The following is a 26,177-nucleotide window of genomic DNA, read 5'->3' as shown; positions in this document are numbered from 1 at the left end:
GAGAGAACCGATTCGCTCCCGAGCGAACCGGATCCATAAGATGGCTTGCTGAAGAAGAAAGCTTATTCGGCTGCAAGCGTGCCCTAATCATACTTATGGATTAGGGTAATCACCCTAATGATGGCAGAGTCTCGAATTGACGGCTGCAGATAATCATTATCGAAGGGATAAACATCGCATAACCTAAAGGTTATCTCAGGAGTCCACTACTAGCCCAAACTAGTAGAAGTCTATTGCTCAACGGATCTCACTGATAAGATCCAACGACTACCCGAGGAAGGCTCAAGTGCATCCAACGAAGGAGATTCGAAGGTACACTCTATATAAACCTCACTACCATACAAGGTGAGGGGAGGGAAAAAGAATACTATCTGAGACTCAGGTTCAGATACATACTGATAGACCTAAACTATCAGCGATCTGCTATCTAGATCACCTTTCCCAGTTCTTCATTCCTTAGCTCTGCGCTTCTAGCAAAGCCGTTTGTGATTAAGTTCATCAACTGACTTAGCCTTCGGAGGTGGACTCCGACACCCCAACGGTCGGGCCACATCTGACGCTTTCGTTTTGCAAGACATCACGCGGAGATCCAAGGGTTGAGCAGATTTTGGACGCATCAACTATTTTATTCTCATCTTAACTATAAAGTTTTAAGTAAACTTGTGTATAAAAGAAGAGAATAAAAATTCTTACAATAATCTATAGGCAAAAAAATCATTATAATTTTGAATAAAAATAAAACTGAATAGATGTCAAACAACTTAAAATAATGGAAAAACCTCTTTTATGTGAGGATGATAATTGATATCAAAAAGTGCCTAAGACTCGAGCCGTCACGACCTAGAGATAGATAGATATAGGGTGTCTCTGAATCACCGGTTAGCGTCCTTTTCATCCGTGCGTCTTCGGTCTATCTGACTTCCTCCGTTGCTAAGCCCTTTCTTTTCTGCCTCTTCTTTCTGTCCCTCGCAACCCCATTGAATATTTATTGGTGCCCGTACAACTCGAGCTCTCCTGCAAGTTAGGGTTCCTTTTTCCAATTCTTCCGCGAAAGTCTTAAATCTTCGATAGTGCATCAGTGGCTTACTTTTTGATTTCTTTACTGGTCAAAATCGAATCGAATCCTCTTTGTCTCTGTTTGTCATTTCAGTAATGGCGCCATTCCTCCTTTGAATCGATAATCTCCCTTAAAGGGAAGGGAACTCCTTGTCGAAGAATCTTAATATTGCGTAATTTCTGGCGCAATTGGTTTGATGATCATTTTTTTTCGATAATTGAAGGTCATGGATGGAGTTCATGGGAACACTAACACAGAAGTGTCAAACACTTCCACGACCACAAGCTCAGTTCCTAGCGCGAATACTCCGCCACCTTTCCTTAGTAAGACCTATGATATGGTCGACGATCCCTCTACAGATTCGGTGGTTTCGTGGAGCCCTAGCAACAACAGCTTCGTTGTCTGGAATCCGCCTGAATTCTCTAGGGATCTTTTGCCCAAATATTTCAAGCACAACAACTTTTCCAGTTTCGTCAGACAGTTGAATACATACGTATGTCTTTCTTTTATCCATAACTGAAGTGTCTGTGTTTGTAGTATCATGCTTCTGATTTTTGGAATGAAATAACTAGTTATTTATGTATATAGTGTCATCGTAATCAAATGACATGACGTAATTGGGTGGGAGAGTAAGAAGTTTAACTGGAGAAGACGAATTAGCACTGACGCGAGGTCGAATTCACCTACAAATAATTTTTTAATTTTTTATTGCTGATGGAGGTTTAGTGCGATTGCTCACTTGATAGGCTACTCGGTTAGTTATTTCAGGGATTATGTTCTGTCTTTTGCATAAGCATCATTAAACTTCGCAAATAGATGTCGAAAATATTTATGGCTTTTGACTTCAAGGTGCCATAAACAGGTCTCTGGACTGTGAAGCTTGTCAAATAAGATAGGAACAATTTTCTCTGGTGACTGGTCAGATTACCTAGGAGTGAACTAATGAATATTGGTAGTAATCCTATGATGTTTGTCTGATCATGTTTGAGTTCATAGGTTTGCCCACCATATGTATTGCTGATATTCTGTCGGTTGTATGGGTTGAGACTAATTGTCAAAACCATTTAATAAATGCTTGGAGGCCTATATGGAGTTCTATTGAATTGCCTGCTGCTAGTTTGATAGTACTCGGATGATTAGTTGCTCAGTCATTACTCATTTCTTCTAGTGCTATAATTCACATTGTCTGACACGAAGTGAACACACTTATAGAGTTATAGTGTGGCAATCTAGCATTATAAAAGATGGCCTGAGCTAATATGGAACCTGTTTTGTGCTTGAACCCAGTTTATTGTCAGACTTTCTGTATTTCCATCCCTGGCGGCCCCAAAAGAAGATGGAAATATGTTGAACTTCGTTACTTCTACTTATTTTTGTTTTGTAAGCTGTTGCTATGCGTAATTTCTATGACAACATTCTTTGCATGATTTAGCCTCGTTGTTGATGCTTTAGCTTATGATTGTATCGCTGATATTTTGATTTGAGTTTGATGTAGCCCCAGACTGATAGGAGATTAAATAAGGGCCAATAAACCTAAATCTTGATCTGAACAGGCAGTTTGAATGGGCTAAAATTAGGCTTTAGGGCAAACTTAGAGTTGGAATCAGGGTTTGATGATTGGTTTATGTTAGCTTGATGTTGGGGTGTAGGTTTTTTGATGTTTGGATGGTTGATTGATGTTATGGGAGATTTGGGTCTTGGGGAGGTTTTGATGTGGATCTAGGTTGGGTTACCCCTTATCGGATTGTTTGCAGGCCCATCCAAGTGTTAGATTTGATGTAACCTAGGGTTTAGGGTCTTGAGTTGTGTAAGTATCTCCATAACCTTATGGTTACCCCAGAATCCTATCTTTGAGAACCAGCAAGTAAGGAATCAAGGTTTGGGAATTTTGGGTTTTTACAGGATGGGAGGGATGGGACTACAAAAAAGGTTCAAATTTGGGAAGTTGGGTTATGGGGAAAAAAAGTATGGGAAAACTCATGATGTCAATCTAATTCTAGGGTTAGAATTTCTAATATAATTTCCCTAGAATTAAGGGTTTGCCTAGAATCTTCCAGCAAATATTCCAACAATTTTTAGGGAAACTATGGGTTTGTTGGGTCCTAACAAAAGGGACATGGGTTGGGATAATTGGGAAGATAGGTAAAAGTAGGGTTCTATCAATCTTTCTGGGATGTAGAATAATGGGGGGATGGATAACCAAGATGAAAATATAAATATGAGGTATTTTGGAAGAGGGAATGAATTAGGGAATGATCAATATGGGATGGATCTTGAGAAATCTTCCTTGGATCTTTCCTTTCTTTCTTTTTTTTTTCCTTCTTTTCTTTTTCTGCCTTTTCTTTTCTGTTTCAGGTCTGCCACAAGGTAGAGAGGGGAGGGAAAGAGAATCTGAGAGAGAGGGAAGGGGGGTGAGGGCTATCGTAAGGGCTGGGGAGGGTAGGGGCAGGGAGGGGGAGGGGGCTAAAGTGGTGCACAGAATAGGGGAGGGGCAGGGAGCACTTGTGGGGGTCTAGGGGAGATGGTGAAGGGTTAGGGGCCTCTTGTAACCATAGTTGTCAAGATGTCGCTTAAGTGCGGGCGGTCCTTGCCCAGTCACTTCCAGTCAAAGCGACTGCCACTTTTTTTGAAGTCAATAAAGTGGTCGCTTTGTCCCTTAAAGCGTCCGAGCGAGCGCTTTGGAGGCTTTGGTTGCCCAACCACCGCCTTGTTGACGCTTTCTTTTTAATCTTTTTTTTTTTTGGGGGGGGGGGGGTTGGATTTTTCTGTTTTCTTCTTTGAGATTCTGAAATAATATTTCTATGGTAAACCCAATATCAGTATATCAAATCATTGGTTACCAACAATAAACCCAATATCACATCTCTGTGATTCTGAAATAGCATTTCTTCTCTGAGATTCTGATATTGGGTTTTTTATGCTAGTTTTCTTGGTTATCAACTGGAAGTGAATGCATAATGCCTAAGTTATTTATTCATCAGGTGTCTGAGTCACTATTTTGTCTCCCAGCAGGGTTGTTTAGTTGTTTTGATAATTTGGTTGTTAATCTTTGAAGTTTGATTTGTGACTTCAATGTTGTTATATTTGAAGTTAATGACTATGTTACATTTTTCATTATTATATAATGATAAATGAATGAACTTTTCATTAAGTTTGCAAAATGTTTCATACTTAAATGCTAGGAATTTTATGTAACTTTTGATATTTGGATCAAATATAAAAAAATTAACACTAGAACGCTTAGTCATCAGTTTATTTGTGCGTTGTTGCTTTAGTGCCTTAGAAGCCCTCCATTGCTTTGGTTGTTTTGACAACCTTGCCTATAACTGCAGGGGAGGGGAGAGAGGGGGCTGCAATGGTGAGGCAGGGGCTACCTTGGGTGTGTGATGGGGTTAGGAGGTGAGGCAGGGGGTAAGGGTGGTGTACTTGTGAAGGCTGCTGTGTTTGTCAATGGTTGCTGGAAATTGTTGAAGGCTGTAGAGAGATGCAAGAACTTGGAGATGCCTGAAGAAAGGTGCTGAATATTGAAAAAGAATTTACTGAAATCTGCAGTGGCCTGCTCAACAGGAACCATGGTCCTCAACTCAATAACTTTTTATTCAATAATCAGATTTAATTTACAAAGAAAGAGTAGGCACTATTTATAGCCTCTACTAAAAGAACTTAACTCTAAGTGGGATTCTTTTATAGACTAGGATTCCACCACAATAATCATAATCCTTGAAACAAAATTAAAAGATTTGATTGACCTTAATTGACATATGCTGAAATAAACTTTTAAGTAACTTAAAACTCTAATCTAAGGAATTTCACTTAAAAAGGAACTCCGTAGGATGCTGAACTACTAATGTAACCACTTCCTCACATTAGGGCTTCTTAACAAAATTGGATTCTAACTAGAATTACATTTCTGGAATTAATTCCAGCAACTAAATAGGGGTGAAAATGCCGTAAACACCCTTCATAGGGGTTTGGCAAGCGAGTTTGGAGGGACCTTGGGCCCCACTCTAGGATTCGGCTAGAGGGTCATTCCATGTTCACATGAACTCAATTAACAAAAAACCTGAAGGGGTTGGAAAATTCATTGGATGGGTGATATTAGGACTATAACAAATCAATATGGGTCGGTTTTGAGATACCAAACTTACCCAAAGATGGAAAGGGAAGTTTGCAGTTCGGTCTTGGTGTGGTTAAGGTTAACTAAAGTTATATGGTTAGGTATGGGAAGGATTTTGGGATGGCTTGGGATGATTTTAGGGTTTTAGCAAATGTTAAAATGGGCTGGGGCCTGGAGGTTCGAGACAGACTAAGGTTATAAGCAATCCCTAATTGGTGGAAACATTCAAGGGAAAGCAATTCAACTCATGGGAGGCAGATAATAAGGTAACAAATAGGGATGTGGGAATAGGAAAACTTGCAGTTGTGTTGGTAACGGATTCTTGGAAATCTTGAAGAGTCTTGATTATGAACTTGCCTTCATTCTCTCGTTTCTTCTTGTTCTGAAAATTCAGAACTGTCACAAGATCCAAGACAAGGTTGTCCAGGCAGCAAGGTGACCAAAGCGGTTGAGTCAAAACTTTCAATAAGACTACTTTTATGTTGATGGATTTCTATAATAAGCTAAAGAAACATTCAAGAATCACATTCTCTAAAAAAAAACAAGCATTCAAGAATCATAATTATGAAAGATTATTAAAAAAAGAACACAAACATAAGTTCATCTCATCAAGCATTATAATATAAGACTATAAACTATATCAAATTAGAAGTATGAAAATGAAAGTAGTAATTTTACATTTTTACGTACCTCTATGATAGTGTGATGCCAAATAAGTGCCTTATCCATTTAGTGATTCATTGATTTCCAATTCCAAAATAACTAACTATTAAGTTCGTATATGACTTTGTAGAATAAAATTTCAAGAAAATATAATTTCATGTACAATATGTAAAAAATGTGGCCGTTTTGGCGTCTAGGCGGCAATAAGGTGCACAAGGCGATGAAGTAGTAGCAATTAGGTGAAAAAGGGCAAAAAACTGCATATTAACAAGGCGGTTGAAAAACTGACTTGCTGCCTAGGCAGACGCTTTGACAACCATGATCCCAGAAGATGAAAAATAGGGAAGGATTGCTGCAAGGTTTAGAAGGGGCTGGGGAGGGTGTGTGCGGGGTGGGGGTGGGATGGGTCTTGGTGAGGCCGCAGGGCAGGGGATGGGCTGGGAAGGTCAGCGCAAGAAGAAAGAGGGTTGGGGGAGGGTTGCAGGTGAGAGAGAAGGAGGAGGATGGGGGCTGTGGTTGCTGTACTTGCTTGGATTAGGTTATGCGGTTGCTGTAGTTGAAGAAGGCTTGCTGGAACTTGACAATTGATTGCTGAACTTGAAGAAGAGTGCTTTCTAAATCTGCCATGGCCTTCCTGAGTAGACCACGACCTTCTTTGCCTCAAAGACAAAAAATTTATTCATCAAATCAACTCCCTTTACAATGAGGTAGGGTGGGCTATACTGCCTTACAATCAAAAACTTCGACTCAATCTTGGAGACCTATCTGACTCAGCTAGTTTCTGTTCCTGAGAAGTTTCTATTTTTGAGACAAGTTTTATTGCCTATTTATTATGTAACTCAATGGGGACTTCTCAGTTTTAAGTTCTGAGATTTGAGTTATTCGTTAAAAGAAGAAGTTTAGCAAAGAAAACATGCGTGAGTGTGTGATTGTCCCCTTCTCCTTCTCCCTCCTATTTTCCTAACTCTCTCTCAGTGCAGCCCACATCAAGGGTCAACTTTAAGCCTATATCTATTTGCACTGGTAATGGATGAATTAACCAAAGACATTCAAGATGAGGTCTCCTGGTGTATGCTTTTTGCGGATGATATTGTGTTGATTGATGAGACCCAAGTGGGGATTAATACCAAATTAGAATCATGGAGAGTAGCTTTGGAATCAAAAGGCTTTAAACTTAGTAGATCGAAGACAGAATATCTAGTTTGTAACTTTAGTCATGATCGGCCAGATGATGAGGTGGTGATACTTGACGATAAAGAGATTCCTCAGAGTGATTGTTTTAGGTACCTAGATTTAATCATAAGTAAAAGAGGTGATTTAGAGGATGAGGTTTCCCAAAGAATTAAAATAGGGTGGATGAAGTAGAGAGGTGCGTCCGGGATCTTATGTGATCGGCGTATTCCATTAAAGCTTAAAGGAAAATTTTATAGGACCGTTGTTCAACCAACTATAATGTACGGTGCAGAGTGTTGAGCTGTTAAAAAGAATCATATAGATAAACTCTGTGTAGCAGAAATGAGGATGCTAAGATGGATGAGTGGCAAAACTAGGATGGATAATATAAGAAATGATCATATTAGAGTTGGTTTGGGAGTTGCTCCCATAAGTGATAAGCTTCGAGAAAGTCGTTTGAGGTGGCACAACCACGTTCAATGGAGACTTATAAATGCCCCTGTATGGAGAAGTGATATAATCCATATTGAAGGAACTAGAAGAGCTAGGGGTAGACCTAAGATAACCTTAGGAGAAGTGGTGAGAAATGATATGTATAGCTTAGGCCTTGTATCTAGCATGACCTCGAACATAATTGATTGGAGGGCAAGAATCCATGTAGCCGATCCCATTTAGTTGGGACAAGGCTTATTGTTGTTGTTGTCTCTCAGTGCAGCCCACCTTAGCAGGCCTTCTCAGGTTCTGCATTGGTAGTAAGTTACAACTAATTAGGGCTGTAAAAATCTTAAATATAGTGGATCCCTAGAAGAAATATAATAGAAGGGATGATTGAAGAGTAAAGAGGTAATTTCAGGCAATCAGCTGGGTGGATGGTTATGAAATATGGTGAGTGTGTCCCATAGGGTTAGGAAAAAATTCAAGCAAAATTTCAGCAGGTTTTAATGGTTAGATGTAACTTGGTGGAAATCTCACAAAAAAGACCTTGTATATGACCTACAAATAAAGAAAAATGCTTTGCAGGTTTTTTGAAGGCAGCAACTCACATGAAGTGATACATAAGGATGAATAAGAATAGCTAAGATTTTTTGATGGTTTAATGGGTTACGTGGGGAATTGATTGTAGGGGTTGATGCAGAGAGGCATGTAATGAAATTCAATGGTTTCTAATGTGCTCTCAATTGTCACAACTCACTGTCCCCCCTCTCCCCCTCGTTCTACATGGTATCAGAGTGAGAACAATGCTTGAGATTTATATCTAACCCTAACACCACCTAGTTATGTCATGTGTCTTTTCTCTGCCCCACTTTCCGGCCTCTCCCAGACCTCTATGTTATCTCCTGAGAAGCGTGACAAAAAAGGAGCTGATCTAATCATTTTCACAGAGATAGGTGACATTTCTAGGCTTTTCATTCTGGGGAATTGATTCGCGAACTCGAAATAAGCTGTATCAGACACTAAGGATTTAGGTAATGAAATAGAAAGCCCTAGCCAGTGATGAACTGGTTGACATACTCGTCAGCTACTCGCGCATCCCATAGTTGGGCAGTGCCACCCAAGGACCAATTCTTCGAAGATTATGAAACTGAAAAAATTAGGACTAGGGTTTTGTGTGCTTAATAGGTCTGTTTTGGTTCTGTGGTTGTCTAATGGGCATGGAGCTGTAGGGAATTGATGTGCAGGTTAGGATGATGTTTTCAAGGTTTAAAAATCTTTTAATACGATAGGATATGGGCTGATATGATACATACCAATATATTTCTTTATTTTTTCCTGAGTGGCATCTATTGGGTTGTATTGAAATGTGTTAGCCGATATGCGCTAATATAACATGATACGATTGATACATTTCAACACCGATACACTCTTCTGTTCCCAGTAAATACTTTTAAGTAACCCATAAATGTATTGTTTTGAATAGCTTAGTTCCAATTATTTCCGAGAAGAAAATTATTATAGCTCAATTCTACTAATGGATTGAACTGCATGGACTGGATATTCAACCTACTATCTATAAGTAGCATGTACTCCTTAAATTTGTGCAACGTGACCAGATTGTTCTTAGTTGAGGAGTGTTCGCATAAAATTCTATTACTTAGTTCCTCTTTCTGAATTTGTACGAGCAAGGAAGTCCTAGTGCCTAGTGGTATAGTTTTGCAGTGGCTTGCATCCGCAGGTTAGTACCACTCTACCATGGAGGAAGGAATCTGGGGGAGTATCAGGTTGGCAAAATTTTTGGAAACCATCTAATCAAATGAATTTTCCAATACATACTCTAGGGGTGGTAACTTTCACCCATAGTAGCCTTTTGAACAAGATATGTTATTTTTGATAGGCAAACCCCAGGTAGTGGTATCTTTATGGCATCTTCAAGACTTGCAATCATCTCCTCCACCTGTTTGTGATTTTTTCATGTCATGTACGAGGTTGAATAGATCATATTCCCCGCCATGGTGTGGTTCCTACCAGTTTCTCACCTTCTATGGCACCTACAGCTGGCATTAAGTCACATGAAGGGTCACGCCCTCCCATTTGGCAGCTTATGTTGATAAGGGTGCGCTTCTATTTGTTATGTACTAGAAGAGCATCTTAGATTTGAGACATTTGATTTACCAGAAGAGCAGCCAATAGAAAAAGGTACCAGCACTAATAATGATGATAACCTCATCCTATTTTGATCACTCACAAAGGTATTGAATATGAAGACTGGCGCCATAGCAGGATTTTCCACTCGTGTAAAGTGCAATGATCAATCTTGTGCTATGTTGATTGAGGATGGTAGTTGCACTAGTCTTTTGAAGAAGTTGTTCGTTGGAATTGCTGGCACAGCTTCATCCATACCCTTACAAAGCTGCGAGGGTGAACAACGCTAACTTCAAGATTACTAATTGATGTTTGGTCACCCATTCTGTTGATGAATTCTTGGATATCGTTCAGTGCAATATCCTCCCTCTGAAGGTACATCATAGTCTTGTTTGATGTCTATGGCTAATTGATAAGAAGGTCCAAACATTGTGGTTGTGCAAATGCCTACACTAAGCACGACAACAAAGCCATGAAGTTTATTCTTGCTGAGGGCCTCCCTAACATTAAGCTCAGGAAGCATTAACATTATTCTTTTTCTATGGAGTTTTTTCATATGGCCTCCTTAGTACCTTTCCAAACTCAATAGGGTCAAGTACTTTTTAGAGGTGGAGAGCTGATGCAGCAGCCTTGACCTAGCCGAATCGATATGATTCACTTTGGAAATCCATTTCAAGGGCTTTACCTAAACTAGTTTTGTGTTCTGGTAAGGGCTGGAATTATTAATAATATTTGTATGGAATTAGTAAAATATTAATATTAGTTTGTTTTAAATATGAGAGTTGCTTGGGTAGATTACATAGGAATATCTTATTATTTGTTTTATTTTCTCAAAATTAGCTTAGTGTGATTTTTTCCTATTTCAGCTAGAGAACTTTCTATTTTGGAGGTGAGGCATATTGCTTGTTTATTTTTGTGACTATATGAGGAACGCTTAGTTTTTGAGTCATGAAGTTGATAATGAAAGGAATGTGATCGACGTAAACCTTTAAAGCTCAAAGGAAAATTCTGTTGGACCGCCATACGATGAGCTATGATGTATGGGGCAGTGTTGGGTTGTTAAGAAGCATCATTATAGTAAACTCAGTATAGCAAAAATGAAGATGCTAAGATGATGAGTGGCAAAAGTAGGAAGCATTGGGTAAGGAACAATCATATTAGAGCTGATCTTGAAGTAGCTTTGATAAATGATAAGCTACGAGAAAGTGGATTGAGATGGCACAACCACATTTAACAGACGGCTTCAAATGCCCCTGTATGGAGATGTGATTTAATGCATAGTGAAGGAATTAGAATGATTAGGGGCAGGCCTAAGATAATCTTAGGAGAAGTGGAGAGAAAGGATATGCATATTATAGGCCTTGTATCTAGTATGGCTTCAAATAGAGCTGCTGATTGGAAGGCAAGGATCATGTAGCCAACACCATTTAGTTGGGGCTAGGCTTGTTGTTGTTGAAGTTGTAATGAAAAATTTAGAAAGCTCATAGCGTGATTGCATGGTTGAGTTTCCCTTTCCTTCCCCTCTTTTTCCTGTTCCCCAGCTTCTCTTAGCGAGGCCTACCATAGCAGGCCTTGCTTAGGACTGTACTGTTAATGTGCGTATTCCTGCTTTTCCCTCCTGTAATGGTGTTTAGGTTACTACTTATCTCATCAATGGATGTCTTCAAGTACATTGGACAAGCACTATGATGTGAACTAGGATCTATGATTTAATTGGTTGATGCAAGCCCTAGATCTAGGTCCGCCCTCAGGATCCTCTTCAAGTGAATCAGCAGTAAACTAGGGTTTGTAAACCCTATGGCTGAGGCAATTTGGTTGTTTTGGAAGTCCTAGGGCTGGGAATGTGGTGGGGTTAGATTCGGCTAGGATTTAGACACTAGCGCTATGAAACCCAAGTCTAATACTCCGCTGTAATTTTAATTTCAGAATTGAATTCCAAGTCTAGGGTTTGAAAATTGGGGTTTCTTAAAATTCTAAGGTTTCTAGGCTTTGAACTAGGCTTGGGGTTTGGGTTAGGGTCAAGTGTCTCTTAGGGTTGAGGGAAGATTATCCTATGGGCTTTAGGGTTTGGAGAGAGATTGAGGTCATTTAGGGTTTTCTAAAGAAGAAGATGAATTGCAGAATTTCTAGGGTTTCAATGAGGGAAAGGGGTGTGGGTAGGGATTGAGTGTAAGGGGATGGGAAAAATAATCCTAAAAGGGTGAGCGAATGGGAGGTTGGGTATAGAAGATATAGGTGAATTACGTTTTGTTTGTTTGCAAGATTAAAAGGTTGGGAAAAATAAAAAGGTGGGACCCACTAGTAGTGGGGTGGGGGAGTAGGAAAGGAAGCAAAGTGTTTTGTGGAAAAGTTGAAAATGTGGGTCTCATTTTTATCATTTCCCTCTCTTCCCCACAATGTCCCACTAAAAATGTGGGACTTTTAAAAGAGATGAGGTGGGAATGGGAGATGCCATATCAACAGACAAGCTTCCTTAATTTAAGGGCGTTTGTCTGCTCATTTTCCCATCCCATTGAACCAAAAAATCTAGATTTTGGAATTTTGTGGAAAAGTTTACTTTTTCCCACCCTTTTTGTCTCACCCCACTTCAAATTCTTGAAAACAAATGGTACCTTAGGTTTTAGTTGGGGTTGGGAAAATTCTGGGTGTTGGATTTTGTGCCTCAGTTGCCGCAGGCTAGAAGTATGAACAAGAAGAAGAAAAGTAGGAAGAGAGGGGCTGGGATCGACAACATAGGGTTGGGGAAGGGAGGGATTAAGGGATTAGGGCTGAGCAAGGGGATTGGGGAGGGGGCTGCTGCAGGGTAGGGAAGGAGGAGGGGTGGGTTGCGATGACTGGACTGGTTTTAGGGTTTGGGAATGGTTGCTCTTTTTTTTTTGGGGGGGTGGGGTCAGGTGGAAGAGAAGAAGGGGGAAAGGTAGAGCTGGGGTAGAGTTGCTTTGTATTTGCAGAAGGCTTAGGGAATTCAAGCTTCACAAATTCTGCAGAATTATCAGGCTATAGCAATTGCAAGTTCACCTCTAGGAAACCCACCTCTCTACTCTTGCTCCTTCAAATCTCAATTTCATTCATTAATAATAATCTGAGTTTTTACAAACTATGAGGATTATTTAGAGCCTTTTAGGAGGAGCTCACAATAGAACTCAATCTACGAAAACAACTCAAACTAGGACTCCTACTTGGACAAAAGACTCATACTCATACAAGGATTCTTATCATATCTTACTCTAGGATGATCCAAATTGAAAAATAAAAGTAGATATGGAATCCTTGTAGGAAGTGGACTGTAACTAGGGGAGTCCCTTTCTAAGGAATCCCAACCTAACTAGGACTCCTCAATAACTTGACAAATAAGGACTCAAATTCAAAAATAGAAATAGATCTTGGATCCTACTATTATTATACTGGATCCAACCAAAGAAATCTTTCTCTAGTTAGAACTCCAAACTAGATTTGGACTCTTTCATAACTTAACAACCAAGGACTCAAATTCAAAATTGAAAGTAGATTAAAACTCCTAATAGGACTTTAAATTAAACTAGGTCAGATTGGGTTTGACTAGGGGACCCTAAATGACCAAAATACCCTATGCTGGCCAAAATTCCCTGGGTTGCTGGTAGGGCTGTAGGGTACCGGTAACCTCCCTTTTCCCTCTTTGGGTGGTCCTAGATTGGGTTCAGATCATGCTGTCCTCTTGATTTCCTAATGTAGTACTGTATTTGATTGATCAAAACAGTAGCCAAATAGGACCTTTCTTAGGGAATCAAGTTCAGATTTGATAGACTCAAGATAAAATAGAATTTAAATGTGAAAGAGGGCTGAAGCTAGAGTAGTATTATAAGGATAATAGCATAACAATACGGGCTGAATAGATTTTCAAAACAGGGGCAGAACTATGATGAAGAAATTGAAAGGACAATATGAAGGAATTGAGAATAACAATGTAACACTTGGCTTCACACCGCAAGGTGGATCGATTGGAACGAACATCAACCTACCTTAATCAAACACAATGATTCTCCATAGAGGAGGAATGCTAACAAAACAATTTGTTTTCAATTGATGAGTTGTATCTTCACCTTTTACATAAATCTCTTTATATAGCATTCTAAAGAGACATAAACATTAATGGTAACATCCAACCACTAGCTAACACCACCTATCTATTAATAACTCAACTACTACCTTACTCTTGACAAAGGAAAACTCCTTTGACAATGAGTTTTTTTTTTTCAAACCACAACCCTTTTTATTGACTTTTTAAAAACTAGACTTGGGCTTAGGTCTAGCTATGAAGTTCAACATATGTGGGCTAACTTTAACCCACTAAAACAGCCCTAGCCCATGAAAGCCACGGGCTGATTCAAGTGATAGCTTTAGGCCTTTGATGGGTCTAACCCAATGGGTTTTTTATTTTTTAAATATGTCTTTAATTCTGCATCAACTCTCCCCGGCTTGAAAACATTTGCTCCGACGAATGAATGAATGACATGTAACGTTCATACAAATTGGGATTGAGTTTCTTGAAATCATCAGCATGAATCCAAGTACTATCATGTCGTGGACGATTCTTCCATTTGACGAGGAAAGCATGGTATCCAGTGCCACAACGAGTGGTTTTGTAAAAGTCATCCAAAACCTCTTCAATGATGTCCAGTGATTGGTGGCTTGAGTTGGGGCAACCTCAGCATTTGTTCAGTGTCTTTATCATCAGAGTGGTGTCCTACATAAAGATGTAAGTCAGCCATGTTGAAGACATTGCTTAGGTTCATTTCTTTTGGTAGCTCGAGTACATAAGCATTTGGTCCAATGTGTTTTAGCACCTTGTATGGACCCATCCTCTTTGGATGGAGTTTGTTGTTGACCACATGTTGGAACCTTTTTGGGTTGACATGAACCATCACCATGTCTCTTGGTTGAAACTCCACATATCGTCGATGACGATCTGCAGTAGCCTTGTAGACATCATTGCTGAGAGCTATTCTTCGGCAAATATCAGCATGTACATCTGTGATATTGTGCAGAAACTCGTCAGCCTCAATACTCACGCGTGCTTGTGGTGGTAGTGGAATGAGGTCTATAGGCCGTCGGGGTTGAACTTCAAGTAGAATCTCAAAAGGAGTACGACTTGTCATACGATTAACTGAGCTGTTGTAAGCAAACTCAGCTATGTCGAGTATGGACGGCCATGTCTTCTCATAGTCACGAACCAAACATCTCAGTAAGTTTCCCAAGCTTCGATTCACCACTTTTGTCTGCCTGTCAGTTTGTGGATGGAATGCGGCTGAAAACTGTAACTTTGTGTTACTTTTCAGCCACAATGTCTTCCAAAAGTAGCTTATGAACTTGACGTCACAATTTGAGAAAATGTTACTTGGTAGCCCATGTAGTTGTACAACCTCCTTAAAAAATATCTTTGCAATGTGAGATGCATCAAAGGTCTTGCGACATGGTATAAAGTGAGCCATCTTTGAGAATCAGTCAACCACAACCATGATGGAGTCGGATTGCTCTTTTGTTGAGGGTAGCCCAAGTACGAATTCCATACTAATATCAATCCAAGGTGCATGAGGAACTGGTAATGGTGGGTACAAACTTGTATTTTGCTTGGTTCCCTTGGCTAGCTGACATACTCTGCATCTTTTGATTACATGATGAACATCCTTGGCAATATGAGGCCAATAATACCGATCGGTAACTTGTACGATAGACTTGTCCTTACCGAAATGACCTCTCATACCTCTGCCATGCAACTCCCGTATGATGTGATGTCGTAGGGAGGAATTTGGAATGCATAACCGAGTTCCCAAAAACAAATACTCATCGTGAAGTGAGTATGTATGATGCTGCCTGTCTTGCTGTAACTCCTTGTACGGCATGCTGAAATCTTCATCAGATGTGTACTCATCACGTATTTGATCAATGCTAACTGCATGTGCTGAGAATGTACTAAGAGTAAGTACTTTTCGGGTCAATGCATCAGCCACTGTATTCTCCTTTCCTGATTTGTACTTCATTGTGAACACAAACTCTTGTAGATAAGCAACCCATTTAGTGTGCTTGTTGCCAATCGACTTCTGTGAATGTAAATACTTGAGGGCCTCATGATCGGTATAGAGAATGAACTCTTTGCCGATGAGATAATGTCTCCAATGGCAATGAATAACAACATAGAGCTCCAGATCCTATGTTGAATAGCGTCGCTTGGCATCATTGAGTTTCTTGCTATAGAAAGCGATAGGGTGCCCTCCTTGCATCAATACACCTCCTAGACCAATATGTGAGGCATCAGTTGCTACCTCAAATATACGGTCAAAATCTGGTAGGTGAAGTATTGGAGCCTCTGTCATCTTTTGCTTGATAAAATGAAAGGCTTTGGTTCCGTTGCTGTCCACTTGAACTCACCTTTGCCTTGCTTCAAACACTCGGCAGTTCCGAATGAATCTCCTGTAAAACGTTGCAAGTCCATGAAAACTACGAACCTTGGTGATTGTCTTTGGTGTAGTCCAATCTGTTATACTTTTTATCTTCTCTGGATCAGCTTCAACCCCTTGTGATGAGACAATAAAACCAAGGAATACAACCTTTGGCAACATAAAGGAGCATTTCTTGAGATTGATGTATAGCTTCTCATGGCGAAGCACTCTCAAGACTTGCTATAGATGATCGATGTGATCGTCTGGATGCTTGTTGTAGATCAATATATCATCAAAGTATACGACCAAAAATTGAACAATAAAAGGACGGAGTACTTGTGTCATCACCCTCATGAATGTACTAGGTGCATTCGTTAGACCAAAAGGCATGACTTTCCATTCGAATAGTCCATCCTTGGTCTTGAAGGCAGTCTTCCACTCGTTTCTATGTCGAATATGAATATGATGATAGCCACTTCTAAGATCCAATTTAGAAAAGATCTTAGCCCTGGATAGCATGTCTAACATGTCATCAAGCCGCGGTATAGGAAACCTATGCTTGATTGTAATCTTGTTGATTGCTCTACTGTCCACACACATGTGCCATGAGCCATCCTTCTTTGGAATCAGTAATGCTGGTACATCACATGGACTTAAGCTCTCCTAAATGAATCCTTTATGTAGCAACTCATTCACCTATCTTTTGAGTTTATTGTGCTCGGTTGGGCTAAGGCGATAAGCCGGTAGGTTTGGTAACACCGACCCGGTACCAAATCAATGGCTTGTTGAATATCGCGAATAAGAGGTAGCTCATTAGGCAACTCATCAGGAACCACATCAGAAAATCCGAAAGTAACTCTTTGATGGGTGGAGGGAATGTCACCTCAGGTGGAGGCGTGACTTCCCTTGTAACAAGAGCCAATACCAGCCTTGTATCATGGTAGTGTGAATAAACTCCTTGTGAGAAACAACCAATAGCTTCTTTTGCGGTATTGACAACAACTTTTTTGCTTCATTGGTCCCCTTTTGGTTGGTCCTAAAGGACCTCCGCTGATGCATTTCAGCTGGGACATTGATTGGGTGGAGGACAATGTGAAGTCCTTTGAACTTGAATACACATTGGTTTTTCTTCCCCCTGACCATAACATCATTACCATACATCTATGGTCGACCAAACAGAACATCATTAAGATGCATAGGGATTACATCACACCATACCTCTTCCTCATATCAATGGAGCTTCAGTGGTACAGAACACCGTTGATTTACCTCCAGAGTATTCTCATTCAGCAAAGATACCTGATATGGTTGAGGGTGCTTCTCCACCTTCAAGTTTGCTTTCTTCGCAAATGAGTAACGTTGACACAGCTCCCACTGTCAACTATCACCAAAGCGGTATTATCTCCGGACTTCATACGGCTGTAGTAGATACAATTGCGCCACCAGTCCTCTTCTTTGGTTTCAGCCACCAAGATGCGGCTTACTATATGAATGCCATAACTATTAGCATCATCCACATCATATGTAGCTCTGTCATAGTTGCCATCATCGAGCGGGTATGGGAATAGATTAGGATCTTCTTCCTCTGCTGACTTTTCAATTTCAGCGACAACATTTAATCTTTTGACGGTGTGGGCAATATTTAGCATAATGTCCAACCTCTTGACAATGAAAACATTGTGCTTGGTTGCCACTAGTCATAGGAGCCTTGCCCTTATCTTGTCAGGTAGGAAATTTGGGTTGAGTAGGGGTTGTTGTAGTAGGTTTTGGTGCTGGAAAATTTTGCCTAACCTCGCTGGCTTGATATCCAAACCTTTTGTTGTTGGGCGCCAATAATTCTTTTACACGTAGGGCCTTTTCAAAACAATCCCGCACATTCTCCACATCCACAAAGCCAATGGCCCTATTGATTTCAGGCTGTAAACCCAATCTGAAACGTGACAAGATATAGCTCTCCCTCTCTCGAATTCATATACGAGAAGAAAGAGAGTCAAATTGTTCCATCTATTCTGCAACTGGCAAGTTCCCTTGACGAAGAGAATTTAACTTGTCTTATAGTCGCAATCGAAAAGTAGATGACAAGTACTTTTCTCTTAGTTCTTCCTTCGTTTCCTCCCATGTAGTAGGAGCTCCACCACGATCTTCCAACTCATTTGTGAGTTCTCCACCATTCACGTGCAGCTCCAACTAGCTTGGTACGTGCTAGCTTCATCTTCTGTACCTCCGATAGTTCATACCAATCAAAATAGTCATTCAACGCTGCCAAACCAATAAAAAAACACTTAAGGATCATGCTTACCCGAGTATTCTTTGAGTTCAAGCTTAACCTTGTGAGAGTCACCAACATGCCTATTGAATGTAGGTTGGTCTCTAGCGAAATAACTTTGTCAGTGTTCCTCAAAAGTTGGTTGCACAACTGGAATCCTTTGGGGTCCTCGCCTCGTATTTCTCCGAGTAGGAAAACTGGCTACAAAATGCGCTGGATGGGAATCTTCACCAAGTGGAGGGTGAGGAGCATGAGTAGAGGCAGCAACTCTGGCCTCCATTTTTGAGAACCTCTCGTCCATTTGCTTCTGGTTCGCAGTGATTTGGTTTCTCAGTTGTTGAACCATCTCCATCATTGCCGCCATTGGATTAGTTGGATTGGATGGTCCAGAATTTTCACTCCCTATCATGGCTCTGAGACCAAATAATGTAGTACTGTATTTGATTGATCAAAACAGTAGCCAAATAGGACCTTTCACAGGGAATCACGTTCAGATTTGATAGACTCAAGATGAAACAGAATTTAGATGTGAAAGAGGGTTAAAACTAGAGTAATATTATAAGGATAATATAGCATAACAATATAGGCTAAATAGATCTTCAAAATAGGGGCAGAACCATGTGAAGAAATTGAAAGGACAATATGAAAGAATTGAGAATAACAATGTAATACTTGGGCTTCACACCGCAAGGTGGATCGATTGGATCGAACACCAACTTACCTTAATCAAACACAAGGATTCTCCATAGAGGAGGAATGCTAACAAAACAATTTGTATTCAATTGATGAGTTGTATCTTCGCCTTTTACATAAGTCTCTTTATATAGCATTCTAAAGAGACATAAACATTAATGGTAACATCCAACCATTAGCTAATACCATCTACATATTAATAACTCAACTATTACCTAACTCCTGACAAAGGAAAACTCTTTTGACAATGAGTTCTTTTATTTTCAAACCACAGCCCCTTTTATTGACTTTTCAAAAACTAGACTTGGGCTTAGGTTTAGACTATGAAGTTCAACATATGTGGGTTAACTTTAACCCACTAAAACAGTCCTAGGCCATGAAAGCCACGGGCTGATTCAAGTGATAGCTTTAGGCCTTTGATGGGCCTAACCCAATGGGCTTTTTCTTTCTTAAATATGTCTTTAATTCTGCATCATTTCCTAATGGGGATCTTGGGCTTTCGCTACCTCCTAAAGTTTTTGGGTTTTGTTGCTTGTTCTTAATCATCATGTTCGTGGTAAACTTGAACTTTGAGGGCTTTGCTGTATTTTTCTTAGCAGCTATTCTAGCTCTCAAAAAGGGTATAAATGTTACCGCTCGGCTTCTTACAAGATGTTTGTTATGATGGACATTGTCTTTCACGAAGGGTACCTTTTTGCACCATTCGACATCTTTAGGTGGAGATTGTTTCTCGTAAATTTCCACTCTTGATTGCTCCCGTGGAGGTTCCATTCATGGTTGTCAAAGCGTTTGCCTAGGCGGCAAAGCGGTTTTTCAACCACTTTGTTTTGAACCGCTTAATTGACGCCCAATCTGCAAAGGAACTCCAAGGACCCCCGTGCATGTTGGCAACAGAATGTGAAGCATAAGCCATACACAACATCAAGAATCAATGAATCAGTATATGCCTAGGCGGACGCTTTGACAACCATGGTTTGATGAGATGAGCTTATGTTTATGTTCTTTTTTTGAATAATTTTTCATAATTATGATTCTTGAATGCTTGGTTTTTTGGGATGAATGTAACAATTGAATATTTGTTTAGTTTATTATAAAAAGTAGTTGTTTTGAAAAGTGGTTTACAAGTAGTTGTATTGAAAATTTTTGACCCAACCACTTTGGTCGTCTTATTGCCACCTAGGCGCTTCTTTGTTGCCTAATCGCCTAGGCGCTTCTTTGTTGCCTAATCGCCTAGGCGGAGCCCCAATTGCTTAGGTCACCTTGCTGCCTTGACAACCATGGTTCCATTAGATATTTCCATTGAAGAGACAATTCTTGAAGATGGCGTAACTGGACAAGAATAACAACTTCAAATTCAGGAGGACTAGTAATAAGTGGTTTAGGGGGAGCAGTCTCAAGCACCAATTGTAAAACAGCGAGTTCAGATGTGATCTCAGGGAGAGAGCATAGGTTTTTTTTTTTGGGTGGTGAGGGGTGGGGGACATGATGGTCCATCTGGAGGGGTGTATGATGTCATTTGGGGCTAAAACTTGCTGTCTAAACTATTTCAGGCCTGTTGGATGTAGTGGTGTCCTCAGATTTATATAAAAAGAACAAGTGTAAATGAGATTTCCACTTCATACCACAAGTTGGATACTGTTACATCGATGTAAAAGCCTAGAATGTTCTATTGTATACTGTTAACACTCGTGCTAAGCCCCTAACTCATACATTAATGTTCAAACAAGTTTGTTCATACATTAAGCACGTTTGATCTTCTAACTTCAAAGTTTATATCAATTCAAAGGTACAACTCGAGATCCTACGGTCGTATATTCCATGTGGTGAAGTCTAGCAACTCTGGCTTCCAGCAGCACAAAAGGGGCAAAATGGCTCTTTCTTGGTGAGATCAAGTCTAGGTGTGTTGATTTAATTGAGTTAGAATGCCTTTAACAACGTGGATTGGTTTAAATTCTTGGTTAGACTGAAATCTCAGTTTGAGATGATGAGATCTCAACCAAGTTGGGGCATTGTTTTGTTATTTTTTATTTTGCTACCTATCACGTCTTAGTATCATGCAAGATATCTTGCAAAATCTCAACAAGATCTTGCGAGTTCTCATTCTATAAGTACAATCACCTTTAAAGGTCAATGCTTTTACTTGGAAGGAAAGAAGCAAGTTCTCAAACCTATCATTGCCTTGTTTGGCCAATCGGATTTACCAGCTCCAAGTTCGATAGTTTGTATGTATATATATACACTCCTGAATTTGTTTTTGTAGATGATCATGGTAGGTTGTAAATTTAACTGTGCATTATATGATTTATGCAGTCTCACAAGGCATAGCTTGTGACAGAGTAGGTCAAACTGATGTTCTGTATGAGTGATTTGAGAAATGCCCTGAAAGACTTCACTGAAACAGAACCTGAGCCTGAGCCTTACCTTGGTTTCAAGGATAAGGCTACGATGGGCCAGTGAAGGTTGTTGGAAGGTTTCATACAATCATGGTCTCTGTTGGCTACAACTAAAGTAGCATTGACCATACTTTGTTTAGAAAGAAGACTGAGGATCACTTCACTCTGAATTGATACTATATGTCTGATGATATTGTCATCACCGGTTGCCTCACAGCTGAGATTCCTTATTTTGCAGACTTTTGTAGGAATAGAGTTTGTGACAAAGGATATGGGGAAATTCAGATAATCTTTGGGCATCGAGTTAGCTTACTTTATTTAAGAAACTTCTCTCAAAGGAAGTGCACCTCTGAGATAGACAGGCATGCTAGGATGTTAGCCTGCTAAAACTCCACTTGAGCCTAATTCTCATCAGACAAGCCATAACTTATTAGCGGTTAGTTGGGAGACTTATTTGCCTTATCCATACTGTATAAAGCATATGCAGCTACTGTGGTTAGTCAGTATGTGTGATCTTTACTTGTCATGAGTCTAGAATCTTGAGATATATGAAGGCAGCTTCATGAAAAGGATTTTTTTTTAATCTCTCCTACCTTGGAGTTCTCCTATATGGATGCAGATTGGCCAGATGTGTAGACTGTTCAGAGGTTTACTTTGGGTTTTTGCACTTATGATGGTGGTAATTTGGCGCATGGAGATCAAGAAACAGACCATAGTAGTAAGGTCTAGTACTGAATCAGAACTTTTGATCAATCTCACATGGAATCTGCAAGCCGTTCTGGCAGAAAGGTTTAGCAAAAGGTCTTTGCATGATTGTGGGTACTCCTGTGCACCTATAATTAGTAAAACTGCCATCAGCATTGCCTACAATCCGGTTCAGCTTGATAGAACCAAAGATGTGAAGGTGGTCACCATCACTGCTTACAAAGAAAATTGAATGAGCACTTGTTAACAGAGTTAGCATGTCTTTACTAAGGGCCAAATACTTGGGGTTTCTTTCTCTTAATGTTAGCTAGTTGGGCATGATTGATATCCATGCACCAACTTGAGGGGGGAGTGTTGTAATATTTAGCATCATCCATAGGGTTCTAGTTATATTGCTCTGAGGGTATTTTGGTATTACTGTACTCATCTTTTATTATTATAAATAAAGCAGACTTGTGTCGCATAGACATAAATTCAGTTCCCTAAAATATTCTTCAGAAAGGAACCTATATACTTCTGGCCGCTAACTTTGTTGTAATGATTTCATACTATTGAGTGTAACCTTTTTCCTTAGGGGCTGTTTTTTCGTTCAGATGGGAGCCCTGTAGAACATTTGATATTATTTTCTCGCAGGCTATCCCTTGACCTGGTTTTTCCTGGAAACAGACAAAGAGTATTAAAGGAATTTGAATGTAGTTCCTGAACAATATTCTGTCATCAATGGGATGTCAGGAAGCATTCCCTAGCTATTTTGTGCTCTGTAGCTATCTGACTGGGTGTCTTATGTAATCAGGGAGAGAGAGAGAGGGGTCAGATCGTCCAACCATGCTACTACATCGTCCATAAATATGATGATGAAAAATAACTGAAAACTATCTAGATGGAGAATTTTAGGGGTTTTGAGAAGGTAGAAGTGCCTGTTAAGTAACCATAAGGTTTTCTGCATAATTTATCATGCTGGATGGTGAACGTTGAGCTCTAGTGGAAGCTGGTCCCTGGTAGTTGCAAGAACACATGTTGAGAGTGCGGGAACTCCAGACAAAGTGGGCATGGACAGCCGCATTTTATCATTGTCCCTGACAATAGAAATTAAGTTTCTGTACAAAATGTCTTCATTCTTAGTCTTTTCTAATGGATGCTTGTGGCTAAGGGGTAATGCTGATCGTGTTCTCTTTTCTTATTTTCTTTGAGCAGGGCTTCAGGAAGGTTGATCCAGACCGTTGGGAATTTGCAAATGAGGGGTTTCTTAGAGGGCAAAAGCATTTGTTGAAGAGTATTAACAGGCGAAAACCCTCCCATGTACATAACCAACACCAACAGCCTCAGGGGCAGAGTAGTTCTGTTGGGGCATGTGTTGAGGTGGGGAAGTTTGGGCTTGAGGAAGAGGTCGAGAGACTCAAAAGGGACAAAAATGTGCTTATGCAAGAACTGGTGAGGCTGAGACAGCAGCAACAGACAACTGATAATCAGTTGCAGACCATGGGGCAACGCCTTCAGGGAATGGAGCAGCGGCAGCAGCAAATGATGTCATTCCTGGCAAAGGCCATGCAGAGCCCTGGCTTCTTAGCTCAGTTGGTGCAGCAGCAGAATGAAAGCAACCGGCGTATAGCTGGGGTGAACAAAAAGCGAAGACTTCCTAAACAGGAAGATAACTTGGAGGTTGAGCATGCAGCTGCTCCTGATGGGCAGATTGTGAAATTCCAGCCTCTGATGAATGAGGCAGCAAAAGCAATGTTCAGGCAGATTCTGAAGCTTGATGGTTCTCCCAGGCTGGAACCTCCAAGCAGCAATCCTGATAGTTTCTTGATTGATGATGTACCTTCAGCATCCAGTGCGTTAGACAATGGGAGCTCTTCGAATAGGATCTCGGGGGTAACTCTCTCCGAAGTTCCACCCACTTCTGGACAGTCGTACTTGCCAGTTACCACCTTGGGTTTTCCAGAAATACACCCTTCACCTGCCATATCTGAGATCCAATCTCCTGTAGTGAAAGACATGGTTGCTACAACAGCTCCATTCTCAGATATGAGTGTTTTATCTGGAGTGCAAGATAGGCCTATTGTTTCATCCCAAGCAGACATGGTTCTGCCCGAGTTTACACACATTACAGGAATGGTGCCTGAAGCTGATATTGATATTACTAGAGCAAGTGTTGTTGGAAATGAGACTGGCAATGGTGTATTCATGGATTCACTTGGGGGAGATGGGACAATTCCTATGGAACGTGATAAGCTCTCACCTGACCCAGATACAGATAGTTTGCTTGATGGGATTTTTAAACTTCCAGATATAAATGATGTCTTTTGGGAGCAGTTTCTTGCTGAGAGCCCGGTTTCTGGAGAGACGGATGAGATCGACTTGAGCACGAGCGATAGTGCTAACAAGGAGAAAGAGTCAGCAAAGGAGAACGGGTGGGACAAGGCTGATCATATGAACCATATAACAGAACAGATGGGGCTTCTTAATTCAGAACCCAGAGGTGGGTAATAGTTGTGTGCATTATTGCCTCTTAGTCATGGGTAATCTAAACCCACTTTTTAACAATAGCCTTCTTGATAACCAATTTGCTCCTCTCTTTCATATCAAGCAGCTACAAGAGAGAATACAACCCTATTTCAGTACAGATAGATGGTTCCATATGTACTGCTTTGCATTTTGTTTTGCTTCTCACCTTATTGCAGCTCGTGCAAGTAAACGAATTAACAAGTAGAGAATGTAAAGTTTCAGCAAAAGACAAAAGAGTAGAGAAGTTGGAAGGGCTCCAAGTGTGTTCCATTTAAATCTGTAACGGTTGATGTCCTGTAGACTGGCATTGTTTGAGTTGTTAAATCGGTTATAGTGGAAGCTGTCCAATATTTGTTCCATCTTGTTTTGTAGTTGTCCAACACCGAATTTTTCATTACAATCTAACACCAGCCACCCCTTTCCTCTTCCCTTGTCTTCTCAGGAAAGAAAAGTGAACCTTTTACTTGCATCCCTTGGAAAACACGCTAAAGGTGAGGCATTCTCTCAGAAAACCATGCCTTACATCATACCTCGCATCCCTTGTTATCTTTTTATCCTTATTTCGCGCCCATATCCTTATGGGTGTTTTTTTACGTACATTCCCTTAGAAAACATTTGAAATTCATGGTACCCTCTCTAAGAAAAAGGAAATTATACTTTGCATTTAGCTCTTCAAAATTCTCTCTTTTGAGAGTTTCAGTTAAGGATTATTGTGAAATAACATTTATACCCTCGCTTGTTATTGGTAGCAGATAAAATTATAAAATTTCTCGAGTGAGAAAAGTGAAAAAACCTAATTTTCATCGTTTCTCCATTCTTCCTGTTTTTGGTCTTCTCTTCCTCTGATCGGCCAATTTCATGAGGCAAGATGTGAATAAATAGTCAATTTTCGTGCACATTCGCTTTGCAAGTTTTATCATCGGGAGCTTCTTGCTCTTGATTACTCTTTACATTTCTTTTTCTTTGGATTTCTTCAAGTTGGAAATCTACATTTTTCATTTTTCATATTTGAAGTACAACTAGTCTTTTGTCTTTAAGGGTGTTGCTCTAAAACCTTCCGGTTTCAGTTTAGCCAAAATGTTTCAAACCACAGATCTATTAGTAGAGAAACACATGAGAGTGGGCCGACTCTGTGGACGGGAAGCCGCCTTCGATGATAAAGTTAAATTTAGGAGAACACAATTGCTCTTGGGGAGGAGTAAGTGCCCGAAGAGATGAAGCTCTTAGGTAGGTGTAGGAGTTGATTCTGTCTTACCAAATGAGAGTACGAGTGACTGTTTTTATAGTTAAGAGAGGATGATGGAGGCGATTGATGTTGGCCGTAGGATGGTTAAATCCAATTCCCAATGAAACGTTGCGAGAGGGCCAGAGGGATGCTTCCATGGACATGTTCTGTGAAATTCGTACAGATCTCTGCCAAAGGTGTCCGGGGAAGTGACATGTCTTGCCCAAAACTCTCAACAAGCTGGTGGGAAGCAGTACGTAGAGGGATTTCAGGTGTTGTCATATCTCCTGATAAGCGCAGCTCATTTAATGCAAATGTACGATGCATTAAATGCTGAATTTAATGCCTTGGCATGCCTACAACTATATAAGGAATGCCTCGTAT

At 40.2% G+C, this 26,177-nt stretch overlaps 1 protein-coding gene across 2 annotated transcripts; it reads left to right on the top strand.

Annotated features, from left to right (window-relative positions):
* Positions 1 to 826: 826 nt before the first annotated feature.
* Positions 827 to 24,927, top strand: LOC149012225 (heat stress transcription factor A-1-like). Of its 2 annotated transcripts, XM_089159963.1 has the most exons (3): positions 1,463 to 1,550; positions 19,565 to 19,651; positions 23,258 to 24,927. In XM_089159963.1, exons 2-3 carry the CDS (start codon positions 19,592 to 19,594, stop codon positions 24,548 to 24,550), a joined length of 1,353 nt encoding a protein of 450 aa, XP_089016089.1. In that variant the 5' UTR covers positions 1,463 to 1,550; positions 19,565 to 19,591; the 3' UTR covers positions 24,551 to 24,927. The 2 variants fall into 2 exon arrangements, with proteins under 2 accessions (XP_089016088.1, XP_089016089.1); XM_089159962.1 differs by lacking the exon at positions 19,565 to 19,651 and having other exon boundaries at positions 827 to 1,550.
* Positions 24,928 to 26,177: the final 1,250 nt, after the last annotated feature.

This window comes from Hakea prostrata, chromosome 6 (assembly GCF_041222555.1).
Source record: "Hakea prostrata isolate BN-2017 chromosome 6, UWA_Hpros_2, whole genome shotgun sequence".
Classification (NCBI taxonomy): Eukaryota; Viridiplantae; Streptophyta; class Magnoliopsida; order Proteales; family Proteaceae; genus Hakea; species Hakea prostrata.
The sequence above is the reverse complement of the archived record's forward strand: the minus strand, read 5'-3'. Positions and strand labels throughout refer to the sequence as shown.

What these genes read in the sequence shown, in the direction of transcription:
- LOC149012225 (XM_089159962.1), top strand. Translation starts at nt 1,284, where the DNA reads ATGGATGGAGTTCATGGGAACACTAACACAGAAGTGTCAAACACTTCC. An exon ending in TCAGACAGTTGAATACATAC is followed by an intron (nt 1,551 to 23,257) that starts GTATGTCTTTCT and finishes TTCTTTGAGCAG; the next exon opens with GGCTTCAGGAAGGTTGATCC.